Source organism: Eubalaena glacialis, chromosome 2 (genome assembly GCF_028564815.1).
Source record: "Eubalaena glacialis isolate mEubGla1 chromosome 2, mEubGla1.1.hap2.+ XY, whole genome shotgun sequence".
Lineage (NCBI taxonomy): Eukaryota > Metazoa > Chordata > Mammalia > Artiodactyla > Balaenidae > Eubalaena > Eubalaena glacialis.
This window is the reverse complement of record NC_083717.1, coordinates 31,541,008-31,565,477: the sequence shown is the minus strand read 5'-3', so window position 1 is coordinate 31,565,477 and position 24,470 is coordinate 31,541,008. Positions and strand designations below refer to the sequence as shown.

The window sequence follows — 24,470 nt, the reverse complement described above, 5'->3', positions numbered from 1 at the left end:
AGAGAAGCCCCCCTGGGAGGTGTAACCCACCTGGCCGCATCCCCATCCTGCAGGGTCAGCCCCGTGCTCGGCGAGTCTGGGGCAGAGGCGGACCTCAGGGGACAAGGCAATGTCACCAACCCCGGCGAGCGTAGCACTGGCCCTGCTGCCTCTGCCCCCATCTCACCTCATCTTGGGGGGGGTGGTCCTGAGGATCCTGAGCCTGGGCCACGGTCTGCACAGCCCCCACTGCGGACGGTCTGACCTATCATCTCATCTAGGGGCGTCTCTCTGCCTCCACTGAGGGGCCCTCACTCCAAGCTTCCTTTGACATGCCTCACATGCACACAGAAACCTCCAGATGTCTTTATCCCACACACGGGCCACGGGAAATCTCGGGCCCAATCATTTAGATGAGAAGTCAGCAAACCGTGGCCTGTGGGTCAAACCTGGCCTGCTGTGTTTTTGTGAACAAAGTTTTGCTGGGACACAACTACACCCATTCACTTACGAAGTGGGTAGGGCTGCTTTAACACTGCAGTGGCAGAGTGGAGTCCTTGCAATGGAGATCACCCGGCCCACGAGGCCTGAAATACCTACCGCCCTGGACAGAAAGGTTTCCTACCCTGGTCTAGATACTTCCTTCCCCAGCGATGCCTTGTGGCTCCTGCATCGGACTGGAAAGCATGAAGGGTGAAAGGGCTCCAGCAGCCCTCCGAGGGGGGTGTCTCATCCACCCACCTGGCGTCCGCCATGTGCAGTGGGGTGAGGTGCCGATGTGCTGTGTCCCTTCTCGGGGACCCTTTCTCTTTCATTTCAAAAAGAGTCTTTTAATTGTTCAAAATTGCACAAAACAACATCACACTATGGTAATACTGAGTCACTGGGGTTACTCTACAATCGATGAACGGCATACCGTTTACAGAAACGAGGGATCAAAGGGCGCTCAGGTAAAGGGACGGGGGAACAATGGGACCAGGTGATGGGCTCCAAAGTGACTAAACGTGATGTTTCCACAGCAAAATACACTATAAAACAACAAACCAGAGGCCAGAGGGAGCGGTCGGGGGCAGGGGTTGCAGAGGCTGGGGTCCCCGCAGCCACAGCTGCGTCTCTAGGGCAGAGAAAGGGGCTTTGAAAAGATTGGCCGCTCAGGGACCCAAGAAGCCTCTTCGCTCCAGCTTCTCAGGGTTCTTCTCTTACCCCCAGAGGGCTTTCTGCCTCCCCTTCCTGACCGCGTCCTGCCGGATGGAAAAACTCTTCCATCGTGTCCTCCGTTTACCAACACAGCGCTTAAGACTAAAACAATCTTCAGGCCTTTAAGCTTTGCTCTCAGTAGATAAAGGAAAGCTACCGGCACTGAGAGATTCCTTTTCTCTCGTAACAAAGCCTGGTTTTCATGACTGCTGTCTCTCCAGAGACTCAAGGAAGTGGGTGTTGGGACTCAAAGCTGAGGAATGAGTTCTCTGTTCTAAAGGGTACCTTCTCTTACCCTAAAGCCATGAATGTCCTCGAATGAATGGGTGAAAGTGCTGCAGGGTAATATGATTTACAGGAAGTTTAAAAATGGGTCCCTTTAAATTCTCAGAAATATTGTTCTTGCAATAACTAGAGTGAGGGCCAGAAAGTTGACACCAGGCAGTGGAAAGAGGGGTGCAATGCAACTTGGGGAGCTAGCCCAGGATGCAAGGGAGGCAGCTCTGCCATCCAGTCCCAGACCATGTGAGCTGCTCGCCCTGAAGTTCTCTGCCAAGGCAGCTAATCTGGGTGCCAGAGAAGAAAAAGAAGACCACTGAAAGATATGAAAAAAAGTTAAGCTCAGGGCTTCCCTGGTGGTGCAGTGGTTGAGAATCCGCCTGCCAATGCAGGGGACACGGGTTCGAGCCCTGGTCTGGGAAGATCCCACATGCCGCGGAGCAACTAGGCCCGTGAGCCACAACTACTGAGCCTGCGCGTCTGGAGCCTGTGTTCCACAACAAGAGAGGCCGCGATAATGAGAGGCCCGCACACCGCGATGAAGAGTGGCCCCCACTTGCCGCAACTAGAGAAAGCCCTCATACAGAAACGAAGACCCAACACAGTCATAAATAAATAAATTAAAAAAATTAAAAAAAAAAAAAGTTAAGCTCAGTTAATGGTGAAGGAACCAGAGGGAAGATTCTGGATCAGTGTATATGTGAGAGAAGGCTTTGGAGATGAGCCCCCAGACCACAGGTCCCAAGGGCAAAAGCAAGACATGGGACCCAAAGAGCAGGTGACTACAGTCTGTCTGCAGAACTACAGATGGGCCTCAGACCCACAGACCCCCTGCCCTCAACCCAGACTTACAGCACTGGTGTCTGCTCTCAGGCAGAAACCAAAAGAATGCTGTACGCACCAAAGAAATGAGCTTTCTGCCTCATCTGCTTCCAAAGCGAGAATTCACACCCCAGAGCAGACGCTCTCTCAAGCACATGGGAGGAGAGTCCCCACCCAACATCCAAAGGTGAAGCTGCCAGGTGACCTGCCTTGCCCACACCTAGACAGAGCGAGGTCAAGCCCCTGTTCAATGGGTAGGACAGGAAAGTCAAGGAAAACATGCCAAGCACTGCTATGAATCAACTAGTCCCTCAATGATAAACCCCAAAGGACACCAAGAACCAGACCATTAGGGAAAATCAAAACAACAAAAGAGGCAGGTTCAGAAGAAAAAAATAGAAAAACGCTAGAGCAAACAATTCAAGAATAAGAAGAAACCTTCTTGACTTAATTGGTACCCTCAGGCAGAAATGGAAAATAATGCAAACAGAAAATAAGAGGAATACTAAGAAAAATTAGCAGAAAAGATGAAAGACAGCATCACAATCATAATTATGGTTACTGTATCAATACAGGGTTCACCTCCCCGGGGTGGTTACCACCCTGTGTTGGTGTCCGGAGAGGCTTGGAACCAGGGTGCAGATAGTTAGCCAAATCAGAATGAAATGCAGAAACTTGCAACTGATGTTGACCCATGCTGGGGTCCCAAACAGAGCAGGGGCAACCTACACCACCTTGTCAGATGGTTTATAGAAAATGTTTGCACCTGTTCTCTAGGTTTTTGTTTTCGAACCTGATAGCCTCGTTTTGGCTCTGTAATCAGAAGGATAGAAAAGACCCCTCCTCAGATGAGACAGTTGCTCTCAAACATCTTGGCGCTTCACAATTCAAAGTCAAAGTGCGTCCTGTGTGGCAGAGGAAGGCCCCTGGCCGGGGGAGGGTGGGAGCGGGTCCAACTTCTGTGATATCTGCCTCCCTCGCCCTTCAGAAAAGCCTTGGGACTGACATGTACACACTACTACACTTAAAATGGATAACCAACAAGGACCTACTATAGCACAGGTGACTCTGCTCAATATTATGTAACAACCTAAATGGGAAAAGAATTTGAAAAAGACTAGATATGTGTGTTTGTATAACTAAATCACTTTGCTGTACACCTGGAACTAATACAACATTGTTAATCAACTATGCTCCAATATAAAATAAAAATTAAAAGAAAAAAGAAAAGAAAAGCCTTACTCAAGTGCAGCCTGCAGACCCCCAGGGAGTCCTTTCCACTGGCCAACCCTGTCGCTGCTGCAATTATTTTTTAAAATTTCAACACCTGGTCCAGAAGCTGAAGCTGAAGCTGAAGAAATCTCTCAGAGGATAAAGTAAAAAGTAGTGGCATGGCAAATAGGAGAGAAAAGTTAAGATGCCCAGAAGATCAACCCAGGAGGTCAAACAGCCAACAAACAGGAGTTTCGAGAAAATAGAAATGAGGAAATAATCAAAGAAAACAATTTCCAGTATCAAAGAAGGGACACATTGAGTGCCTAAGTCCCTTCACGAAATACTGTGAAATAATCAGGACACCAAGAATCAAGAGTAGACCCTAGAAGCTTCCAGAAAGGAAAAATAGGCTAGGTCACCAACGAAAGAAGATGAATCAACACAGGATCAGACCTCTCGTCAGTGACATCTGATTTGAAGACAATGGCGTACCTGCCACCAAAGAAGTAACAACAGGGGACTTCCCTGGCGGTCCAGTGGTTAAGACTTCGTCTTCCAATGCAGAGGGTGCAGGTTCAATCTCTGGTCAGGGAGCTAAGAGCCCACATGCCTCCCGGCCAAAAAACCAAAACATAAAACAGAAGCAATATTGTAACAAATTCAATAAAGACTCTAAAAATGGTCCACATCAAAAAAAGAAATCTTAAAAAAAAAAAAAAGTAACAGAAAGGTTGAAAATAATTAACTCCGAGGAATGGGGAAGGTGGGAGCTAAGGGTTCGATTTAGCACTTCGATTTGCACCCTTCCATGCTGTTTTAATTTTAATTTCCATGAAATTAAGTCTATAATACTTTTATCATCATCATCACAATCACCATCAAAAAATATAGAGAGATACATTGCGTGCTTTCACCAGAATATGTGATATCACGGCTCTTTCTCTTAAACTCTGATTTTATGCCTCTCACCTGAGAGGCACACCATCTGGACCACAGGTAACAGCCACAGGTGTAACTCTTGAAGTCACCGGGCAGGTGCCTTGCTCAGGGCCTTTCTGGCTTTTTGTTTCATTTTCTTTTGGTTTTTGTTATTCTTTATACAGAAAGAAAATAAAGCATCATATATATATATACACACACATACATATATATGTATTATATTTATACATTCTCTTTTTTCGAAGAGAAAGTCAATCTTCAGAAGCTATTTACCACTAGTTATGACAGACTCCAGCTCTGTTAATCCACTCACACCTCTTGGGTGTTATTTCCTCATCTTGAAAAGGGTCAGCTCTGAGCCTCACACGCTGCCTCAGCACCAAAAGGCAATGACAAGCATGGAGAGAAGCCCCGGGGACACCAACGCTGAATTTAATGAACTGGCAGGTGAAAAGCAGATGCTTTGACTTTTTCTGAGACTGGGTCAAACGTTAGTTTCTACAAAGGCAGTGTCCCTTAGTGAACAGTTGTAAAGAGCTCTGTGGGGTATAATTGAAAAAAAAAAGATGTATTCTTTTTTAAATCACTAGATTCTGATGAGTATATGCTCTTTATTATACGTATTATATACTTAACATACATATATAGTATATGCTGCTTATTAACATGTTAAACAGGGACCATTCTCAGAGTCCTTTCAAATTCTGAGGGTTCCAAAAATGTATTTCAAAATCACTATTTGTATCACTATCAAAGCCATTAGCTACAATTTCTCATTATAGATGAGAAACAACACTCATCATTACGTCGCATCAATGTTTTTCAAAGAAAAATTTGCTTTTTCATGAAGTCCCAAATTCTCTATACTTTTTCTGTAAAAGGATGAGCTGAAATTTTAAGGGTTTATCTTTGAACAATTAAGTTGCTTCTCTCTGTGATAGATAATTATGTAATCGGCTCTGGTAGCTGCTGATGCAAAAGAAGTAGTTTGTTTACATTTATCATGTACTTGACCGAAGGCCTCCCCCTCCCCCCAAAATGCCGGTATCCCCAATTCCTGTGGGCTCCACCTCACTGTACTGCACCCTTTAAGTGAAATAGGACACTTTCATCATCACTTGGATGTAGAGGAGGTAAGAGCAGGCCATAATGATCAACTGAAGCTATCAAGGTTAGGTGGGTAAAGTGCCTAAATGCAGAAACAGAATTCAGGCAGGCCTGAGCCTGGGCATGCCAGGGACAGTGGGCCTGGAAATATCACCTTCCCTAGAAATTGTACCTGGTCGCTGGAAAGGAAGGCCTCAGGGCTGCACTTGGTCAGCACACAGGCAGGCGTTCCTCCAGAGCCTCCAGAAAAGTGAACAGGAGCCATTACACATATGGCCCCTGTGGGGAAGGTAAAAGGAGTTCTCCCAGGACCAGAGGGTCCTCACCTCATCAGGCAAACTTCTCAGCAGAGGGTGTGGTCCTGCGGGCTGGAAGGCAGCCCTGTCATAGCCGCCTCTGCATCTTCCCTGAGGCCCACCATCTCTCCTTCCATCACTGTCACCCCAATGCCAGCTCTGCAAGGGCAAAGTGCTCGCATGTGGTTTGAACTCATCAATAAATATGGAAATAATACAGAGTCGTCTTAAGAACCCATCACCAGCTTTATTATATTTTCCTGACTCTGCAATAAGACCATAGGATACACTACTTTTTGAATTTTTCAAGATTCAAATTCATACTTACCCAATAAAGACTGAAATCTGAAGCAAAAAAAAGTTCTCCCTCACATACTCAAATTATGTAGACTATATAATGTTCAAAGTCCGTTTTCTTTTGAACTCATCTTTCAAAATGAATCAGGGACACAGAAAAGTTCCAAATGTTTCATCCTGTGGGGTCTGCAGGATAGGAGGTGAGGAGGTGGCCAAAGTGAGGGATGAGAAACTACAAAGAAACCATTTGGCTTGAAGGAGAAGACTAGCAATCATATCTATCATTCAATTGGGTGTGCTAATAGAAAATTCAGATTTCAATCGATTGTCAAAGATGAAAATATAACTGTTAGGAGAATGGAGACGCACAGGAGAAGGGGTTTGAGGAATGGAATAAAAATCAAAATGGGCAGAAGATCTAAACAGACATTTCTTCAAAGAAGACATACAGATGGCCAAAAAGCACATGAAAAGATGCTCAACATCACTAATTATTAGAGAAATGCAAATCAAAACCACCTCACACCAGTCAGAATGGCCATCATTAAAAAGTCTACAAATAACAAATGCTGGAGAGGGTGTGGAGAAAAGGGAACCCTCCTACACTGATGATGGGAATGTAAACTGCTACAGCCACTACAGAGAACAGTATGGAGGTTTCTTAAAAAACTAAAAATAGAGCTACCATATGATCCAGCAATCCCACTCCTGCACATATACCCAGAGAGAACTATAATTCGAAAAGATACATGTACCCCAATGGTCATTGCAGCACTATTTACAATAGCTAGGACGTGGAAGCAACCTATATGTCCATCACCAGAGGAAAGGATAAAGAAGATGTGGTACATATATACAATGGAATATCACTCAGCCATAAAAAAGAATAAAATAATGCCATTTGCAGCAACATGGATGGACCTAGAGATTATCATACTAAGTGAAGTGAGTCAGACACAGAAAGGCAAATATATGATATTGCTTATATGTGGAATCTAAAAACAAGGGTACAGATGAACTTATTTACAAAACAGAAGTAAAGCCACGGATGTAGAAAACAAACTTACGGTTACCAGGGGATATGGTTACCAGGGGATAAGGGGGGGAGGGATAAATTAGGAGATTGGGATTGACATATACACACTACTATATATAAAACAGGTAATAAGAACCTGCTCTATAGCACAGGGAACTCTACTCAATACACTGTAATGGCCTATATGGGAAAAGAATCTAAAAAAAAAGAGTGCATATATGTATATGTATAACTGATTCACTTTGCTGTATACCTGAAACTAACACAACATTGTAAATCAACTATACTCCAATAAAAAAATTTTTTAAAAAGCAGCTTGAAAAGAGATATGTGTGCACCCGTGTTCATAGCAGCATTATTCACAATAAGCCAAAAGGTGGAAGCAACCCAAGTGTCCATCAACAGAAGAATGGAAAAACAAAATATGGTCTATCCATACAACGGAATATTATTCAGCCTTCAAAAGGAAGAAAATCCTGATGCGTGCTACCACATGGATGAATCTTGAACATATTATGCAAAGTGAAATAAGCCAATCACAAAGGAAATACAACTGTATGATTCCATTACGTGAGTTGCCTGAAATAGCCAAATTTACACAGACAGGAAGTAGAAAGGTGGCTGCCAGGGGCTGGAGGTGGGGAAATGAGGAGTTAGTGTTTAATGGGGACAGAGGTTCAGTTTTGCAAAAGTTCTGGAGAGGATGGTGGTGACGGTTGCACAATCGTATCAATGTTCTTAATGCCACAGACCTGTACACTTAAAATGGTTAAAATCATAAATTTTATGTTATGTGTATTTTACCACAATTTTAAAAATAATATTTTTTTAAAAAATTAACTTCATCAATCCAGCAAAAAGAAAACAGTAAAGTATAATAATAAAGTCAAAAGGAATGACTAAATCTATCACACATCTTAATAAATGGGAATGGCCTAAATTCCCTGAGCTGTCTAACTTAGAAAGAACAAACCTTTCCTATGCTAGTCCGCAGAAAAATACGGAAAGCTCACCAATTTATTTTACAAAGCCAGCACAACATAACAAGGTTTAATAAAGATAGTGTATGCTTGTGTACATGTGTGAACGCACAAACTCCAGACGAATTTTGTATGTGGCTACAGAAGCAAACATCTTAATATTACAGCACATGGATTCTAACAATATGTTAAAAGAGTAAGTGATAAGGATGATTCCAGGAAGCCAAGGATAATTCAACATTAGGAAATCTATCAACATACTGCAGTACGTCAATTACTGAAAGAGAAAAACCAAGAGATTACATAAATAAATGACACCTGAAAAATTCAGCAGTCATTCCTTTTAAGAATTCTAAACAGGAAACTATGTTAAGTTTGACTTTTAAATTCCTAATTTGAATACTGGACTAGAGAGCAGGTGAGGGAAATATTTATAAAGAACATTTTGGGGACAATTGGCAAAATTTGAATATGGACTGTGGATAGTGTTGTATCGATGTTAATTTCCTCACTTTTATGGTGGCTTCATGTTTATGTAATGCCTATTTAGGAAATATACACTGGCGTATTTAGGGGCAAAGGGGCATGCAATGTACTCTCAAGTGATTCAGAAAAAATATGTAGATGGAGGTATCAATCAATCAACCAATTGATTGTTCAGGGGGTTTGGGGGTCTGGAAACGACAAAATGAAAGGGGCAAAATGTTAATAATTGGTGAATCTGGGTTAAGGATATATGGCATTTTTCGTACTTTTTTGCAACATTTCTCCAAGTTTGAAATTACAGCAAAATTTAAGTCATCAAAATTACCTACCTATTAAGAAATAAAAGCAATGAAACTAAAGCTTTTCCCAGTAAACTCAAGGCAAGACATGAATGCTTCCTTTCACAGTATCATTCAAAATGAAGATTCTGATTAATGCAATAAGGAAAGGGGCAAGCAGCATATGACAAATATTGAGATATGAAAACACTGAATATAAAGAAACAATTATTTATAGATGATATGGATGTAGAAATGGAAAGCACAAGACATTTACTTTAAAAAGTAGAATAAATAATTTCAAAATAAGAGAGAAATAAAAGTCAACAGTTTCTCTGTATAGGAGCAGTAAGTCCTGGAGAAGGGGAAATTTCAAAGACAACACAAACCAACACCACAAAAGCTTGGAGCACATTTGACAAGAAAGGTACAGCAGCCATAGGACAGAAGGTTAGAACACTTTACCTGTTCAAATATTTAACATTCATATTAAAAACGTTAATCATTGAAGCAAAATACAAAGATACAGCATTACACTGTATCACGAATAAGCAAGAATATATGAATCCTACCTTGCCTGGTACCAAGAGTGAGGCCTCAGACATAGAGAACAGACCTGTGGTTGTCAATGGGGAGGGGCACAGGGGAGGGAAGGATTGGGAGTTTGGGGTTAGCAGATGCAAACTACTATACATAGGATGGATCAGCAACAAGGTCCTACTGTATATATAGCACAGGGAACTATATTCAATATTCTGTAATAAACCAAAATGAAAAAGAATGTGTATATGTGTACATCACTTTGCTGTACAGCAGAAATTAACACAACACTGTAAGTCAGCTACACTTCAATTTAAAGAGAGAGAGAGAGGCCTGCTTTCTTTTTATTTGAATTTGCCCGGTATATCTTTTCCAGTCCTTTTATTTTTAGCCTTTCTAAATCTCTTCATTTTAACTCTATCTCCAGATCTTGCTTTGTTAAGTCAACCTGAAAAACTTTTTAAACTAGGTGAATTAAGCCCATTTATATAATGTTAGTACAGTCTGGATGTGTGGCATCAGCTTTGCAGATTTTTAGCCTTATATTTAAAACACTGACGCACAAACTCAGTCTTTTTGTCCGTGGGCTGTAGTCTGCTTGCTTCTCTCTCTGCGTTTCTGTAGGTACGTAGGAAGGATTTGGTTCTAGTTGCTCCTTTTATATTACTACCTTATATAACCCCCTTAGCACCCTCCACTTTTAGACATTATTACCTCCCTCCTATGAGCAATAATGTAATTGCTTCTTCATCCCCCCCCTTCCCCCTCCTGCCCCCCCGCCACCCGCTCTTCCTAAAGCATCCATTTTAGTCACTAGTATTCAATCTGCTGTTAATCTGTACGGTCTTCAATACACTTAACCTTCCACTTCTTGCTTTGTCAGTTTTGAGAGACATTTTTCCATCCTAGCTCACCCCAATGTGCCAATTAAGGAGCTGATTCTACTTCTCCCTCATCTCCTCCCATTTATTTTTCTAGCTGTATGGTTCTACATAACCCGAACGTCTAATGCTATGTATTAGTCTGCCTCCCTTATTGCTATCTTTGAGTTTTAATTCTACAGTGAAACCTAGTCATTGTTCATCACTAGACCTTATGAAAAGCTTCACCATCATTTCAAGTTTTCTGAAGCTCACTCTCTAGTAAACAACTATGAAAGGGCTCACTAGGGGGAACAGCACTGAGGTTTTGGTCCCGGGTGGAGGAAGCACACACCACCCTGTGTCTCCCACTGATTGCAGCCGTGGACCTGATGGGATGCAGAGAACAGACCACTGGGAAACTCAGAGCAAAACAGCAGATGGGTGGAGAGCGATGGAACTCCAGTTACCACCACAGTGGCAGAGGGTTGTCATTGCTCCCTCTTGAGCATGCATCCCCCAGCCAAAATGCAACACAGCCCGAAACCCACAATTGAGCATGCAGGCAGACAGACAGGGCCCGGGAGAAGCCCCTGAGCTCTGGCTCAAGGATTTGGAAATCAGCTCCCTAATGCCCAAAGAGAGTGAGCAAATCCCCAGTGTTTTTGCTTCTGGGTTTCTCTCTCTTCTCTCTGCAGCACTCTCACACCCCAGCACCCAAGCAACACCACAGCAGAAACAGGAGCTGGCAACGCATAGAAGACCCTTCCCCTTTGCCTGCTCCAGAGGAGGGGCTTGGTCCCAAGAGAGCGGGACAAAGCCTTGTTGCTGGTTCTCTCGCTTTGTCCCCCCACTGCACGGCCCCTAAGCAAGACAAGGTAAAGCCCTAGCATTCTTTTGTTTATTTTTATTTTTATTTCCATTATTCTAGGATGTGGGTCAAAAAAGATCTTGCTGTGATTTATGTCAAAGAGTGTTCATCCTCTGTTTTCCTCTAAGAGTTTTATAGTGTCCGGTCTTACAAAAGGGACCTAATGAAACTCAAAAGCTTTTGCACAGCAAAGAAAACCATAAACAAGACAAAAATACAACCCTCAGAATGGGAGAAAATATTTGCAAATGAATCAACAGACAAAGGATTAATCTCCAAAATATAAAAACAGCTCATGCAGCTCAATATCAAACAAACAAACAACCCAATCAAAAAATGGAAGACCGAAACAGACATTTCTCCAAAGAAGACATACAGATGGCCAAGAGGCACATGAAGAGATGCTCAACATCACTAATAATTAGAGAAATGCAAATCAAAACTACAATGAGGTATCATCTCACACCAGTCAGAATGGCAATCATCAAAAAATCTACAAACAATAAATGCTGGAGAGGGTGTGGAGAAAAGGGAACCCTCTTGCACTGTTGGTGGGAATGTAAATTGATACAGCCCCTATGGAGAACAGTATGGAAGTTCCTTAAAAAACTAAAAATAGAATTACCATATGACCCCGCAGTCCCACTCCTGAGCATATACCCAGAGAAAATCATAATTCAAAAAGACACATGCACCCCAATGTTCATTGCAGCACTATTTACAACAGCCAGGATATGGAAGCACCTAAATGCCCATCGACAGACGAATGGATAAAGAAGATGTGGTACATATATACAATGGAATATTACTCAGCCATAAAAAGGAACGAAATTGGGTCATTTGTAGAGACGTGGATGGACCTAGAGCCTGTCAAACAGAGTGAAGTAAGTCAGAAAGAGAAAAACAAATATCGTATATTAACGCATCTATGTGGAATCTAGAAAAATCATACAGGTGAACCCGTTTGCAAGGCAGAAATAGAGACACAGATGTAGAGAACAAATGTATGGACACCAAGGGGGGAAAGGAGGGGGTGGGATGAATTGGGAGATTGGGACTGACATATATACACTAATATGTAGAAAATAGATAACTAATGAGAAGCTGCTGTATAGCACAGGGAACTCCACTTCACTGTACAGCAGAAGCTAACACAACATTGTAAAACAACTATACGCCAATTAAAAAAAAAGTCATGCATTACTCCTAAAAAAAATTTTTTTTAAATAAACTTAATATTTACTTGAAAAAAAAAAAATGCCCTAGCATTCTTGGAGGACTGGATAAGAGAAGCCCCAGGGAAACAGAAAACATCAGGAAGATCACAGAGGGAGGAACTGCGGGAAGTGATCCCTGAAATTTGTTTATGAACTAGTGGGCTCATCCCTGAGGCGAAGACACGACCCTAAACAGAATCCTTTCTTGTTTTTTTAATTTTTATTGGAGTAGAGTTGATTTACAGTGTTGTGTTAGTTTCAGGCGTACAGCAAAGTGAATCAGTTATACATAGACATATATCCACTCTTTTTTAGATTCTTTTCCCACATAGGCCATTACAGAATATTGAGCAGAGTTCCCTGTGCTATACAGAACTACAGGATAGATCACCACCCCAGAACCAGACTGGCCACTGGGCGTTGTATGTGCAGGACAGGCTGAAAAGTACTGCAAAGACTTTGAAAACTGGACTGACGTCAGAATGACAATCCACAGAAGGCTGGGCTCAACGTGGTCTAAATCAGAGAGAATGGATAGCCTGCTAACACAAAAATAGCAACATTCTTTTTTAAAAAATTTTATTGAAATATAGTTGATTTACAATGTTGTGTTAATTTCTACCGTACAGCAAAGTGATTCAGTTATACATATATAAATATATATTCTTTTTCAGATTCTTTTCCATTATGGTTTATCACAGGATATTGAATATAGTTCCCTGTGCTATACAGTATGACCTTGTTGTTTATCTATTCTATATATAATAGTTTGCATCTGCTAATCCCAAACTCCCACTCCATCCCTCCCCCGCCCCCTCTCCCTTGGCAACCACAAGTCTGTTCTCTATGTCTGTGAGTCTGTTTCATAGATAAGTTCATTTGTGTCATAAAAAATAGCAACATTCTTAATTGCATTTAAACAATGTCCAGAGACTCACAACATAATATTCAAAATGTCCAGGATATAATCCAAAGTTACTCAGCCTACAAAGAATCAGGACTGTCAACTCCCAGGGGAAAATACAATCAATGATAGATCTTGGAATGATCAAAGACTTTAAAGCAGTGATGATAAAAATGTTCCAGTAAGTAAGAGCGAACGTTTTGGGAATGAATGAAAAGCTACAAAAACTAAAAGGAAAAAAAAACGAGTTGATATGAAAGGAAACCCATGGAAAGTTTTAAAACTGAAAAACAGGGCTTCCCTGGTGGCGCAGTGGTTGAGAATCTGCCTGCCAATGCAGGGGACACGGGTTCGAGCCCTGGTCTGGGAAGATCCCACATGCCACGGAGCGACTAGGCCCGTGAGCCACAATTGCTGAGCCTGCGCGTCTGGAGCCTCTTGGAGCAACAAGAGAGGCCGTGATATCTGAAAGGCCCGCGAACTGCGATGAAGAGTGGCCCCCACTTGCCACAACTAGAGAAAAGTCCTCGCACAGAAACGAAGACCCAACACAGCCATAAATAAATAAATTAATTTAATTAAATTTTAAAAAAATCCAATATAAGCTGATTTAGCACAAATATACACAATTGTATTTAAAAAAAAAAACCTGAAAAACAGAATAACCAAAGTAAAAAATTCACTGGGTGAGTTTAACAGCAGAATGGAGATGAAAGGAGAAAAAGTCAGTCAACTCACATGGGAGCAACAATTTAAATTACCATGGACTGCTCATCAGAGAATACGGAAGACAGAAGGAATTGAAAGAACATCTTGCATCTCCATTCTGCTTTTCATTCATTTCCAAGAACGCATAACCCGAGTGTGGCCATGAGGATAAACTGGATGGACCCAGGTTCAGGGTCATCCTATAGAATAATAAGGCTTATACTCTTTAAGACCATGGAAAACACAAAACACAAAGAAAGACTGAAGAGAACAAAGAGAAATGAGACACACGCATATTCCTGGATAGGATCCTGGTCCAGAAAGGGGACAGGAACACTATTTGGACAGTTGGTGAAATTGCAATGGAGTCTATGAATCGGGTGACAGTATTCTTTCAATGTTGATTTCCCAGTCTGGAGGAGTTTGTGCTGGTAATACAGAACAGTATCCTCGAGTGGGGGTGATATACTCTGAAATTATTAGGGGTGATGGGGCATCACCTCTGCAGCCTGCTCCCAAAAAGGTCAAGAAAAAAAACTAATGATAACGGATTTTTTTTTTCCCACTGAGGAAGAGAGACAGGGTACATAAGTGCAAGCCATGGGGCAAATACAGTAAAACGGTTACAATCAGGGAACTTAACTGAAGGGATACAGCACAGGAGTTCTCAGTTCTGTTCTATAACTTTTCTACAAGTTGGAAATTTCAACTTTTTCCCCCCAAAATTTACTTTTTAAAATATTGCTTCACCTTTTCTAGCAAAGAATTTATTTGGCTATGAGAATTCCAATGCACAATACAAATGACTAGGACTTTTTATCTGGATGCCCAAAGGATTTTTTCCTTATCTTTAACATTCATTATATTACAGGGATATATCTCAATGTTGATTATTCTGTACTGATTTTTTCCCCCCCAGTTACATGGTAGACACTTTCAAGTCTTCTTTTATTTTTAGGTAAGTTTTCTTGCATTATAGTTCTAAATATTTATTTTATTCCATTGCTTTATTCTTCCTGTCTTAGACACTCTAATTGTATATATATATATCAGATATCTCTTGCCTGTCTCCTATACTTTCTAACTCACTCTATCCCTTTCTTTATTGGCTATTGTTTCCATTTTTCTCCTTTTCATCCTGTATTTTTACTTCTGTGCTGTCTATGGAAACCATTTGCTCTTATGTTCCTTCTGGACACAATTTAGTCTTCCTTCCTAAAATTCATTTTTTCCTAATTCTTTCCTGACATCAATTTGTTCTCATTTCATAATTTTCTGTTATCTAGCCATATCCTTTGTCATTTCTAAATTTCTGCTGGATGTTACTCTTTCAAATTGTTTTCTCTTTTAGCTTATCTTGAAATATTAGTTTATGATTTTTCTGGTGTGCTCTCATTTTCTGTAGCACCATTATGTTCATTTTCATCATTTTCCTTTGAATCAATTTTGCATAAAGTTACCTAATGTTCCATTTTTTGTTCCCCATGTATGAATGAGGTGGATTTTCCTGATGTGAGAAGAGAAAGCTCCTAAAGAAGAGGGGATGGGCTAGGACAGCTTTCCCAGCCGGGCTCTATGGACCTGTAAAGAACTCAAGTGTGAGATCTCTATGTATCCACTTATTTGTTTCTCAGAGTTAAACCCAGAACGCTCATAAAGCTCACTCCCACCCTGGCCCTTTGCTCCAGCTCTAGACCCCCGAAGTCCTTAATTTCCAAGACCATACTCTCAGCTCGGGGTCTTCTCTTTTGCTGCTGGAGCAGCTTCTGAGATCTCTTTCCCCCGACCTGCACCATCGGAACCTCCCCTGCCTTGCCGTCTGTGTTCCCGTCCTGCTCAATTTGGTTTAGGTTTCCAGTCATTCTGCTCAGGGTAAGGCTCTGACCTTCTAGGAGGAAAAACTCACTGTGCATTTCTCGGATGCTCCCAGGCTTGTGCTCCACGTCCCTGCACGGCTACTGTTCTCACCCACAACCAGAAGCCCCAGAGCACCTCTCCGGCGCCCACCCACTTTGCCGGTTAAGTAACTCGTGGTGATTTTGGTTCCCACAGCCTGTCAACAGCTCCCGTTCACTGCCCACCACCCACGCCCCGCCTCCCCTGCTGTTCATCTGCAGCTCCGGCTGCTGCTGGTGGACTGGCTACACCGTCTCTGTCCTGACCTGTGGGCGTCTCCCATCTTTCATCGACCTGTCCTCACTCAGCTTTTTCCAGGATGATCTTATAAAGTGGTTTACTTTTCAAAAGCAGTTTAGGGGAGACTGAAAATCTGCCCCCATGAACGCATCCCCATAAAATATTTTTCTGAAAGGTATAAGACAAAGGACAAAGAAATGAAGATGCAAACCATGTTCCTGAATTGGAAGTTTTCATATGATAAAACTGTCAGGACTTCCAAAATTGATCCATCAATGTAATGCAGTTGCAATCCAAATCCTAAGAGGGTTGGGCTTCCCTGGTGGCGCAGTGGTTAAGAATCCGCCTGCTAATGCAGGGGACACGGGTTCAAGCCCTGGTCCGGGAAGATCCCACATGCCGTGGAGCAACTAAGCCCAGGCACCACAACTACTGAGCCTGTGCTCTAGAGCCCGCAAGCCACAACTACTGAGCCCGTGTGCCACAACTACTGAGCCTGCGCTCCTAGAGCCCGTGCTCTGCAACAAGAGAAGCCACCACAATAAGAAGCTCGTGCACCCTGCTTGCCACAACTAGAGATAGCCCGTGCGCAACAACGGAGACCCAATGCAGCCAAAAAATAAAATAAATAAATTTTTTAAAAAATCCTAAGAGGGTATTACTGGAAACTACTAATTTATGAGTAATAAACACAGATATTTTAAAGTTAATACAGAAGAAGAGCCAAGGCACTTTTGAAAAAGAAAACAGTATGGAGGGACCTGCCTGACCAAATAGCAAAACTCACCAGGATGTTGCCTTAATCAAAAGTATGCGGTATTAACCCTAAAACAATGAAGAGAGTAAAGTTGTCATGGGATGTGACGTACAGCATGGCGACTATAGTTAACAACAATCCTGTACTGCACATTTCGAAGTTGCTAAGAGACTAAATCCTAAAAGTTCTCATCCCAAGAAAAAAGAATTTTGTCAACTACGATATATATGGTGATAAATATGTAAGTAGACTTATTGCACAAGTAGACTTACTGTGGTGATCATTTTGCAATACATACAAGTATCGGATCATTATGTTGTACGCTTGAAACTAGTATAATATTCTGTGTCAATTACATCTCAATGAAAAAAAATAAAAGAGAGTAAAACTGAATAGAATCCAAAACAGAAGCATAGGTACATAGGAACTTTGTCTGCAAGCAAATAAAGTTAGGCCCTTTTTTCATACCATATGCAAAACAAATTCTGGATGATTTAAAATTTGAATGTAAAAAATAAAATAAAAACATTAGAAGGAAATGTAAAGGAATGTTTGTGTGACCTCTGTAATGACAACCATCTTAACTAAGAAAACAGCCCACACACTGCGGAAGAGAAAACTAACAGATTTGACTACATAAAAAGTTTTTAAATTTTATATATGGTAAAAGACACCAAAAATTAAGCCACATGAGAAATGAAAAACTGCAAGAAAACATTTGCAACATATGAAAGAAATAACCATGGAAAGTCAGATCAAGTGAAAACAATGAAATATTTTTTTCTTCCATCAGAGGAATAAAATGTTAAGGAGTGCTAACAGCCTGGGCTGGTAAGAGGATGCCAAAAGGGCACCCTTGTGTCATGCTTCTGTGGGCAGGGATGACTGCAACCTTTTGTGGAATTAATCTGGCAATATCTAATGAAATTCCAAATTTGAATACCCTCCGACTAGCCATTCCACTTTGGGGAATTTATGCTCAGAAAACAAGCACTGGCCTCTAAGGCTAGATAAGCAGCATTGTTTATAGAGACACAGAACTGACACAGAGTATTCTCAGCAGGAGAAGAACTGAATAAATTATAAAAATTCATACTATGGACCCTTACGCAGTCATTAAAAATAATGGGAATAATAAGAATAATAAATTATGGCTGGGAATATTTATTATATACGAAATAAAAGAAAAAAAGACGTCACAGAGTAAGGTGTGTGGTATGACCTCTTGTAAAAATTACTTAAAAGAAAAGAAACATATTCCACACATATACATAAATCCTAATATTTTTGTGATTGTAAAGGAAAGTATGGAAAGGTCACATGAAACAACACCATCAATGCCGGTTACCTGTGGGTACAGAATTGGGATGGAAGAAGGCACTGTCGTCATTTTCTTTATACCCTTCTGTGTTTTCAGTTACTGCAACAAGCATCTGTTGCTTTTGGAGTATAGTGTTGCTTTTAAAGGGAAAAAAATACATACACACACGTGCATAAACAGCTCCTAACGGCTATGTCTGGCTATGTCTTTATCAACACATGTAACTGGCAATGTGGATCATTCACAGGGTACTTATTTGTCGCTGATGTCCTGGGCATGAAGAAAATTTCAAAGAAAAATAATGAGGCTGCTCTATCAAAGGATACCTACTCAAGACCTCCACTAGTGCCAGAGGCAGCACTGTAGATTTCCTTCCCCTCCCCTTTAATTCCATTTTTAATATTTTTTATTACATATACTAAACTGTTTATTCTATGATATAAGGTTCACTTAAAAAAAAAAACTGAATTCGATGATCATTTAAAAACAACACACAGCCCTGGTAGTCTTCTAAACTGTTCATACAGATCATCATCTCTCAAAACGGGCCAAGCATTTATCCCTGGGGAAGTCAGCCCACCCCTAATTTCCAACTGGATGGCAGGGACCCAGAACAGGACCACCACTTGCAGTGGTTCTCAAGTCACTGAAACAGCAGCTGCTCCCTGGCCAGACCTGCCGCCCCTTCCCAGTTTCCAACCTTGCCAAGGACCCCCCAGCCCTGTGCCCGATCCTCAGACTTCCTCAATTTCCCTAATTTCATGCCTCCCCCAAGTGCTCTTGAATCATCACCTTTCTACACATATTTTGTGCTTTTCCTAAGAAACAGAGGTGTGTCCTCCCTGTGGAGGCTTTACCTTTGACCCTTTACAGCCTGCTCTATTCCACCACCCCACCCCCCCATCAGCCTCTGCCTGGGGGGCAATTAAGACTAATGGCTAGGACTGTGGCGTCACAAGTCAGAGCAACTAAGTGCAAACCTGCGCGTCTTTATTGCTGTCCTGCTCCTAGGTTCATCAGAACCATTTTTTTTTTAGATTCCATATATATGCGTTAGCATACGGTATTTGTTTTTCTCTTTCTGACTTACTTCACTCTGTATGACAGACTCTAGGTCCATCCACCTCAGGGAGATCAGCTCGGTGCTGTTTAACCCCCAGAGGGGTGGGATAGGGAGGGTGGGAGGGAGGCGCAAGAGGGAGGGGATATGGGGATATATGTATACATACAGCTGATTCACTTTGTTGTACAGCACAAACTAACACAACATTGTAAAGCAATTATACTGGAAAAAAGATGTTAAAAAAAAAAAAGGTGCAAACCTGACATTGGCCAGGTGTGACCTTGGGCAGGCATGAAGGTTAATTTTATGTATCCACTTGACTAGACAAAGGGGTGCCCAGATAGACAGGAAAACATTATTTGGGGGTGTGTCTGAGAGGGTGTCTCTAGAAGAGATTACCACTGAATCAGCAGACTGAGTAAAGGTCACCTTTATCCACGCAGATGGGCCTCATCCAAGCCAGTGAGGGCCTGAGTAGGACAAAAAGGCAGAACAAGGGCAGATTCACTCTCTCTGAGCTGGGACATCCATCTGCTCCTGCCCTCGGCCATCAGCACCCCTGGTCCTCAGGCTTTGGGGCCAAGCTGGGAATTACACCATGGGCCCTCCAGTTCCTGGGCCTTTGGACTTGGACTGAATTATACCAGCAGTGTTCCTGGGTCTCCAGCTTGCTCATATGTATTTATTGGTTCTGTTTCTCTGGAGAACCCTGACTAATACAGCAAGTTCCTTAATCCCTCGTCACCTCAGTGGACTCTGCAGAAGCTGCCACGACATCTCAGAGCTTAGGCCTAGCCCTGGAGACAGTCTTAGTTCTGCTGTATCCCACTGGCTAAGGCCAGTCAGAGGTCCAGTCCAAGTTCAAGTGCAGGGAACTGTGCAAGAGCAGGGGCGCCAGGGGCCACAGACGAAATGTGCTATCACAGCACGAAAAACACTCAGCTTAACGCCTGGCACACAGTATGTGCTCAATAAATGTAAGCCATTTTCTTGGGTATTGTTTTTTTCTTCAATAAAGGAGAATTATTTTTACAATGGTTTTTCACCATGGACACACCACAGAGAAGGCCTAGCAACCTAGAAAGTGCTAAAGAGCCCACACCTCTTATTTCAGGAAATGCAGAGGAAACACAGGGCAGCCCTAAACCACGCAGAACAGATTTTGGTGTAAAGCTGGCCATCTTAGTCACCATTCGTAAAAGAAAACTATCCTTGCAAAGTGGTTTCCAGGTCCGGGCAAGCAGGCACATCCATGGCAAGGGGCCAGTGTTAGCGCCGAAAGCCACGCCAACAAGCAGACCTGTCCCAACATCACTGGAACAAACCACCATGTCTGCAAAGGGCAGAGGTCATATGTAAAAAATGGTATATATTGTTTGGAAAGAATTGTAAAGGTGCATGTGGTAGATTCAGTTTCAAGAAAGAAAACTAGCCCGTGAAACAGTGGGTGTAAAGAGGTGGGGAGTGGGAGGTGGACGGAGAGCAGAATCTACAACCTCTAAAATGTAAGCAGAGAATGTTGTTCACTGTTGTCCCCAGAGCCTAGAGGCACGTCTGCACACAGCAGACACGTGTGGAATTATTCTGAATCGCAGGAAGTTAGGACTAATAGGTTATAGCTATGGAAAGGAATAACCATGAATCACCCAAACTGAATCCATGGATTACATATTTATTTAACTCTTTAGACTAAAATGCAGTGAATGTACATTTTTCACATAAACAGCTTTTCTACCGTTTTTGACGAGTGTTTTCCCTTTTAAGTTTATTATTAAAAGGCAGCTCTTTTTCCATGCCCTTTGAAAGTGCCAAAGCCACATAGCTAGGACTAGGTGGAGAAGCAGAGGCCCAGGGAGAAGCCAGGAAAAAAAGCTCATTTACCAGTCTGCCACCTGTAGGCCGCTCCAGCAGACACAAACTCGGGCCCAATAGACAGACCACATGGAAACAATGCATACTAAATCATGCTAAAAATTGAGCTACAGAGGTAGGAAGACTATATACAGGGGCCCGTTTTAATCATGACTTCTGGTCTTGCTTCCAACCCCCTGTCTTTGATTTGAACACTGCGAGCTACGGCCTAATCAGCCATAGCTGATGTTCTAATCAGCTCTTCAAGACTCACCCCTGGTCTGAAATAAGCTTTGAAAATTAATACCCCCATTAGGATGAACCACCATACCTGTATCGATCAGGGTGTCACAGAGTCAGTTCTGCTCAGATCTCATTTTACCAGCCGGGCATCGGACTTAGAGAACAAAGGCCATTACAAAAGAACAACAACAACAAAAAGCGAAGCTGGACAGAATTTTTAAATTTCAAAACTCAACAACAAATAGCAAACATTCGTTACAAAGGCTTGGTTTGGATTTCTGAAGATGGAACTTAAACACACTGGGTTTACGGTTTAAACCTATAAGATGTACTCCAGCACCAGAAACCAAATGTAGTTACAGATGTCAAGAGTTCGCAGAACAAGTGCCTCTCTTTATAAAGACTATCTGCTCTGCATCGATTTTTACCATTTCCATATGTCCGTTCTTTACTAATACAGGAAAAAACGACTTCAATCAAAAAAGGCCCCCCAAAATTAACTCTTGGAGACAATCATTTCCTTTAATGGGATTTCCTGGTGGCTTTGCTCCTATGGAGGTTTGTCAGCCACTGGATTCTCTAATTTGGGGGTCAAAATCCTGAAAATCGGTCACCCTCGCGGCGACGAAGCTCACTAAACACGCCCCCCGACGCCGCCAGCATTCGCTCGCCCAGTCCCGCCGCCCGCTGAGCTCGCCGGTGCGTTCCCGCCAAACGCGGGACGCGCCAAGTCCTGGACGCCAAGCGGGTGGGCGGCCAAAGCGGGTCCGGCCGGTTCCCGCCGCCTCGACTGACCAGAGACCCGACGCGACGCGCCCTGCTCCCCAGTGCCCGGCCAGAGCCGCCGCGGAGGCCAGGCGCACGGAGCCGCGGCCCGGCACCAGGCTCGCACCCCTGCTCCCGCCTCGCTCAGGGCCGCCCAGCCCGCCCGGCGGGTCCCCGGCCACCGGGAAGCAGGGGGCCCCAGGGCGCAGCCGCCCGCGCCGGAGCGCGCCCGCCGCCCACCCTCACCCGAAGGCCCCTCGGGTGGTCGCGGGCGCCTGGCTTCTGCTTCCTCGAAGAAAAGTTACTCCGGGACCAGCGCGATAGGAAAGGGAAAGCCACGCTCCCAGGGCGGCGAGCGGTGAGTCGGGTCCCCGGAGTTACCCTGCCCGAGTTTTGACCCGCACCCCGGGCTGCGGCAGCTCGCCCGGGCGCTTGCGCCCCGAACTTGGCGCCCGCGGGTTGGTAGGCTCGCCCCCGCCCGCAGCCCCGTGCGACACTCACCGAGAAGCCGGCCCAGAAGGGGCAGGAGTGGCGGACGCGGGCCGAGGTGGTGAGCGCCAGCGCGGCGAAGCTGACGGCCACGATGAGGCATCCGAGCGCCATCTGCGTGGCCCCGAGCGCCAGCACGATGCGGGAGCGGCCCGGGCACTCGCGCAGGCGGGACAGGCTGCGGGGCAGCGCGGCGGGGCGCGGCGCGCGGGGACCGCCGGCCGGAGGCATCGCGCCCGCACGCCTCGCCTGCTCCCGTCCGGGCCCGCGCGCCGCCCCTCCTCACCGAGGGTCTGAGGCAAGTTGCTCCGGCTGCGTGGTTGGCCTCCCCGCGGGCCGCGGGGGCTGCGGCGGCAGCGCACTGGGAGCGGGCCGGGCCGGGCGGGGAGCCGGGCACCCGCAGCCCCCTCCGGTGCCCGCGCCCATGCCGCCGCCGCCGCTCAGCAGGGCCGCCCGCCGGCCGCGCCGCGCTGCGCCCTCTCCCGCCCGCCCGGCGCGCTCCCCAGCTCAGGCGCGGGAGCGAGCCGCCGCCGCCGCCTCTGTCCGCGGGCGCGAGCCCCGCCGCCGCGCGCGGGGTCGGGGCCGGGGCCGGAGCTCGAGCCGGGACCGAGCGGGGCGGGAACGGGCTGGCGCAGGTGTGGTCCCAGCGGCTGGGCCTCGGCGCTCGCGCCTCTCGCCGCGGAGGGGAGTGGGGATCGCGGGCGCTTCAAGGGCGAGGGCGGCAGGCGGAGCCCCGGGCCAGCGGCGGGGAAGGGGCCTGGGAGCCGGGCCCGTGGCCCGGCCGCGCCACAGGGGGCGAGCCGCCGCCGAGCCTGGGGCAGGCCCGGGGCGGGGGAGGGGCGCGCGTGGCGGGGCCGGGGTCGGGAGGATGTGAATTCCGAGCGCTCGGTCCCAGGTGTGGCGAGCAGGAGCCGCTCTCGAATGCGGAATTCCAAGATCCAGAATTTCTGCAGTTCCAGAATTTCTCAAGGCACCACGGAGAACTCGGTATTTAGAATATTCCCAGCTCACGAACGGATGTCTCTTGCCCACCTTCCATTTGCAGGGCTTTTGATACAAGTAAAAAGTTGGGGCTGAAAACAAATTGCACAAAACGAATTTAAATGAACAGTATCATGAAGGACCTACGAAATCATTTCTACTCCCTTTTGCCCGTATTAGGTTTTAAATACCTAACTGTTGGCTTCCTTAGGGTACCAAGAAAGCTTGGAAGTTTTGTCATAATTCACTTTGTGGCCCTGTTGATGTGACCACTTTAAGACTGCCAGTGTTGAAAAGGGTTGTGTTGACATGAGAGGCCCACGAGTGTCAGGCGACCTGAGGAGATTAGGCACAAAAAGGCAACGTTAACAGTAATAATAGTGGGAAATTGTGGGTCAGTCTTACACAGCCTCAAGGTGGGACTGAGGGAGTCCCCCTGTTGATCTGGGTCGGCAACACTGCAGAGTCTTGCCCCAAAATATTTCAGTTGCTGTGCTGGAAATTACATCTTTAGAAGAGTTACTGATTCCTTTGGGGCTGATGAGCCTCTATTAAAATGCAAATTCCTCTTGAAGGGGCAGTAGCTCAAGCCTTTATCAACCAACACTTTAGCGGGCATGGGATTTGTTTTCCAATTCAAGGGGATGGCCCAAGGATGAACAGGGGTGGGAATTCCACAGATGAAGTGGCTGACCTCAGAACGCTGGCCTGTTGCCAAAGCTGCTCCTCCTGCAGTTCTTACCTGTAACAGGACTGAGCCTCTGACTGGCATGGTTCTGAGCACTGGAGTACAAATTCAAATTTCCTGGAGACATTCTCTATCTAGAAATGTGCAGGCCAGCACTTTTTAAGG

General features: G+C 44.5%; 1 protein-coding gene across 2 annotated transcripts in view; it reads right to left on the bottom strand.

Annotated features, from left to right (window-relative positions):
- ENTREP2 (endosomal transmembrane epsin interactor 2) overlaps window positions 1–22,940 on the bottom strand; it is a 443,690-nt gene extending 420,750 nt beyond the window's left edge. For both annotated transcript variants that reach the window (XM_061181694.1, XM_061181695.1), the window contains exon 1: window positions 22,649–22,940. In XM_061181694.1, the coding sequence (XP_061037677.1) occupies window positions 22,649–22,867 (219 nt within the window). In that variant the 5' untranslated portion in view covers window positions 22,868–22,940. The remainder of the gene's footprint in view (window positions 1–22,648) is intronic.
- Window positions 22,941–24,470: the final 1,530 nt, after the last annotated feature.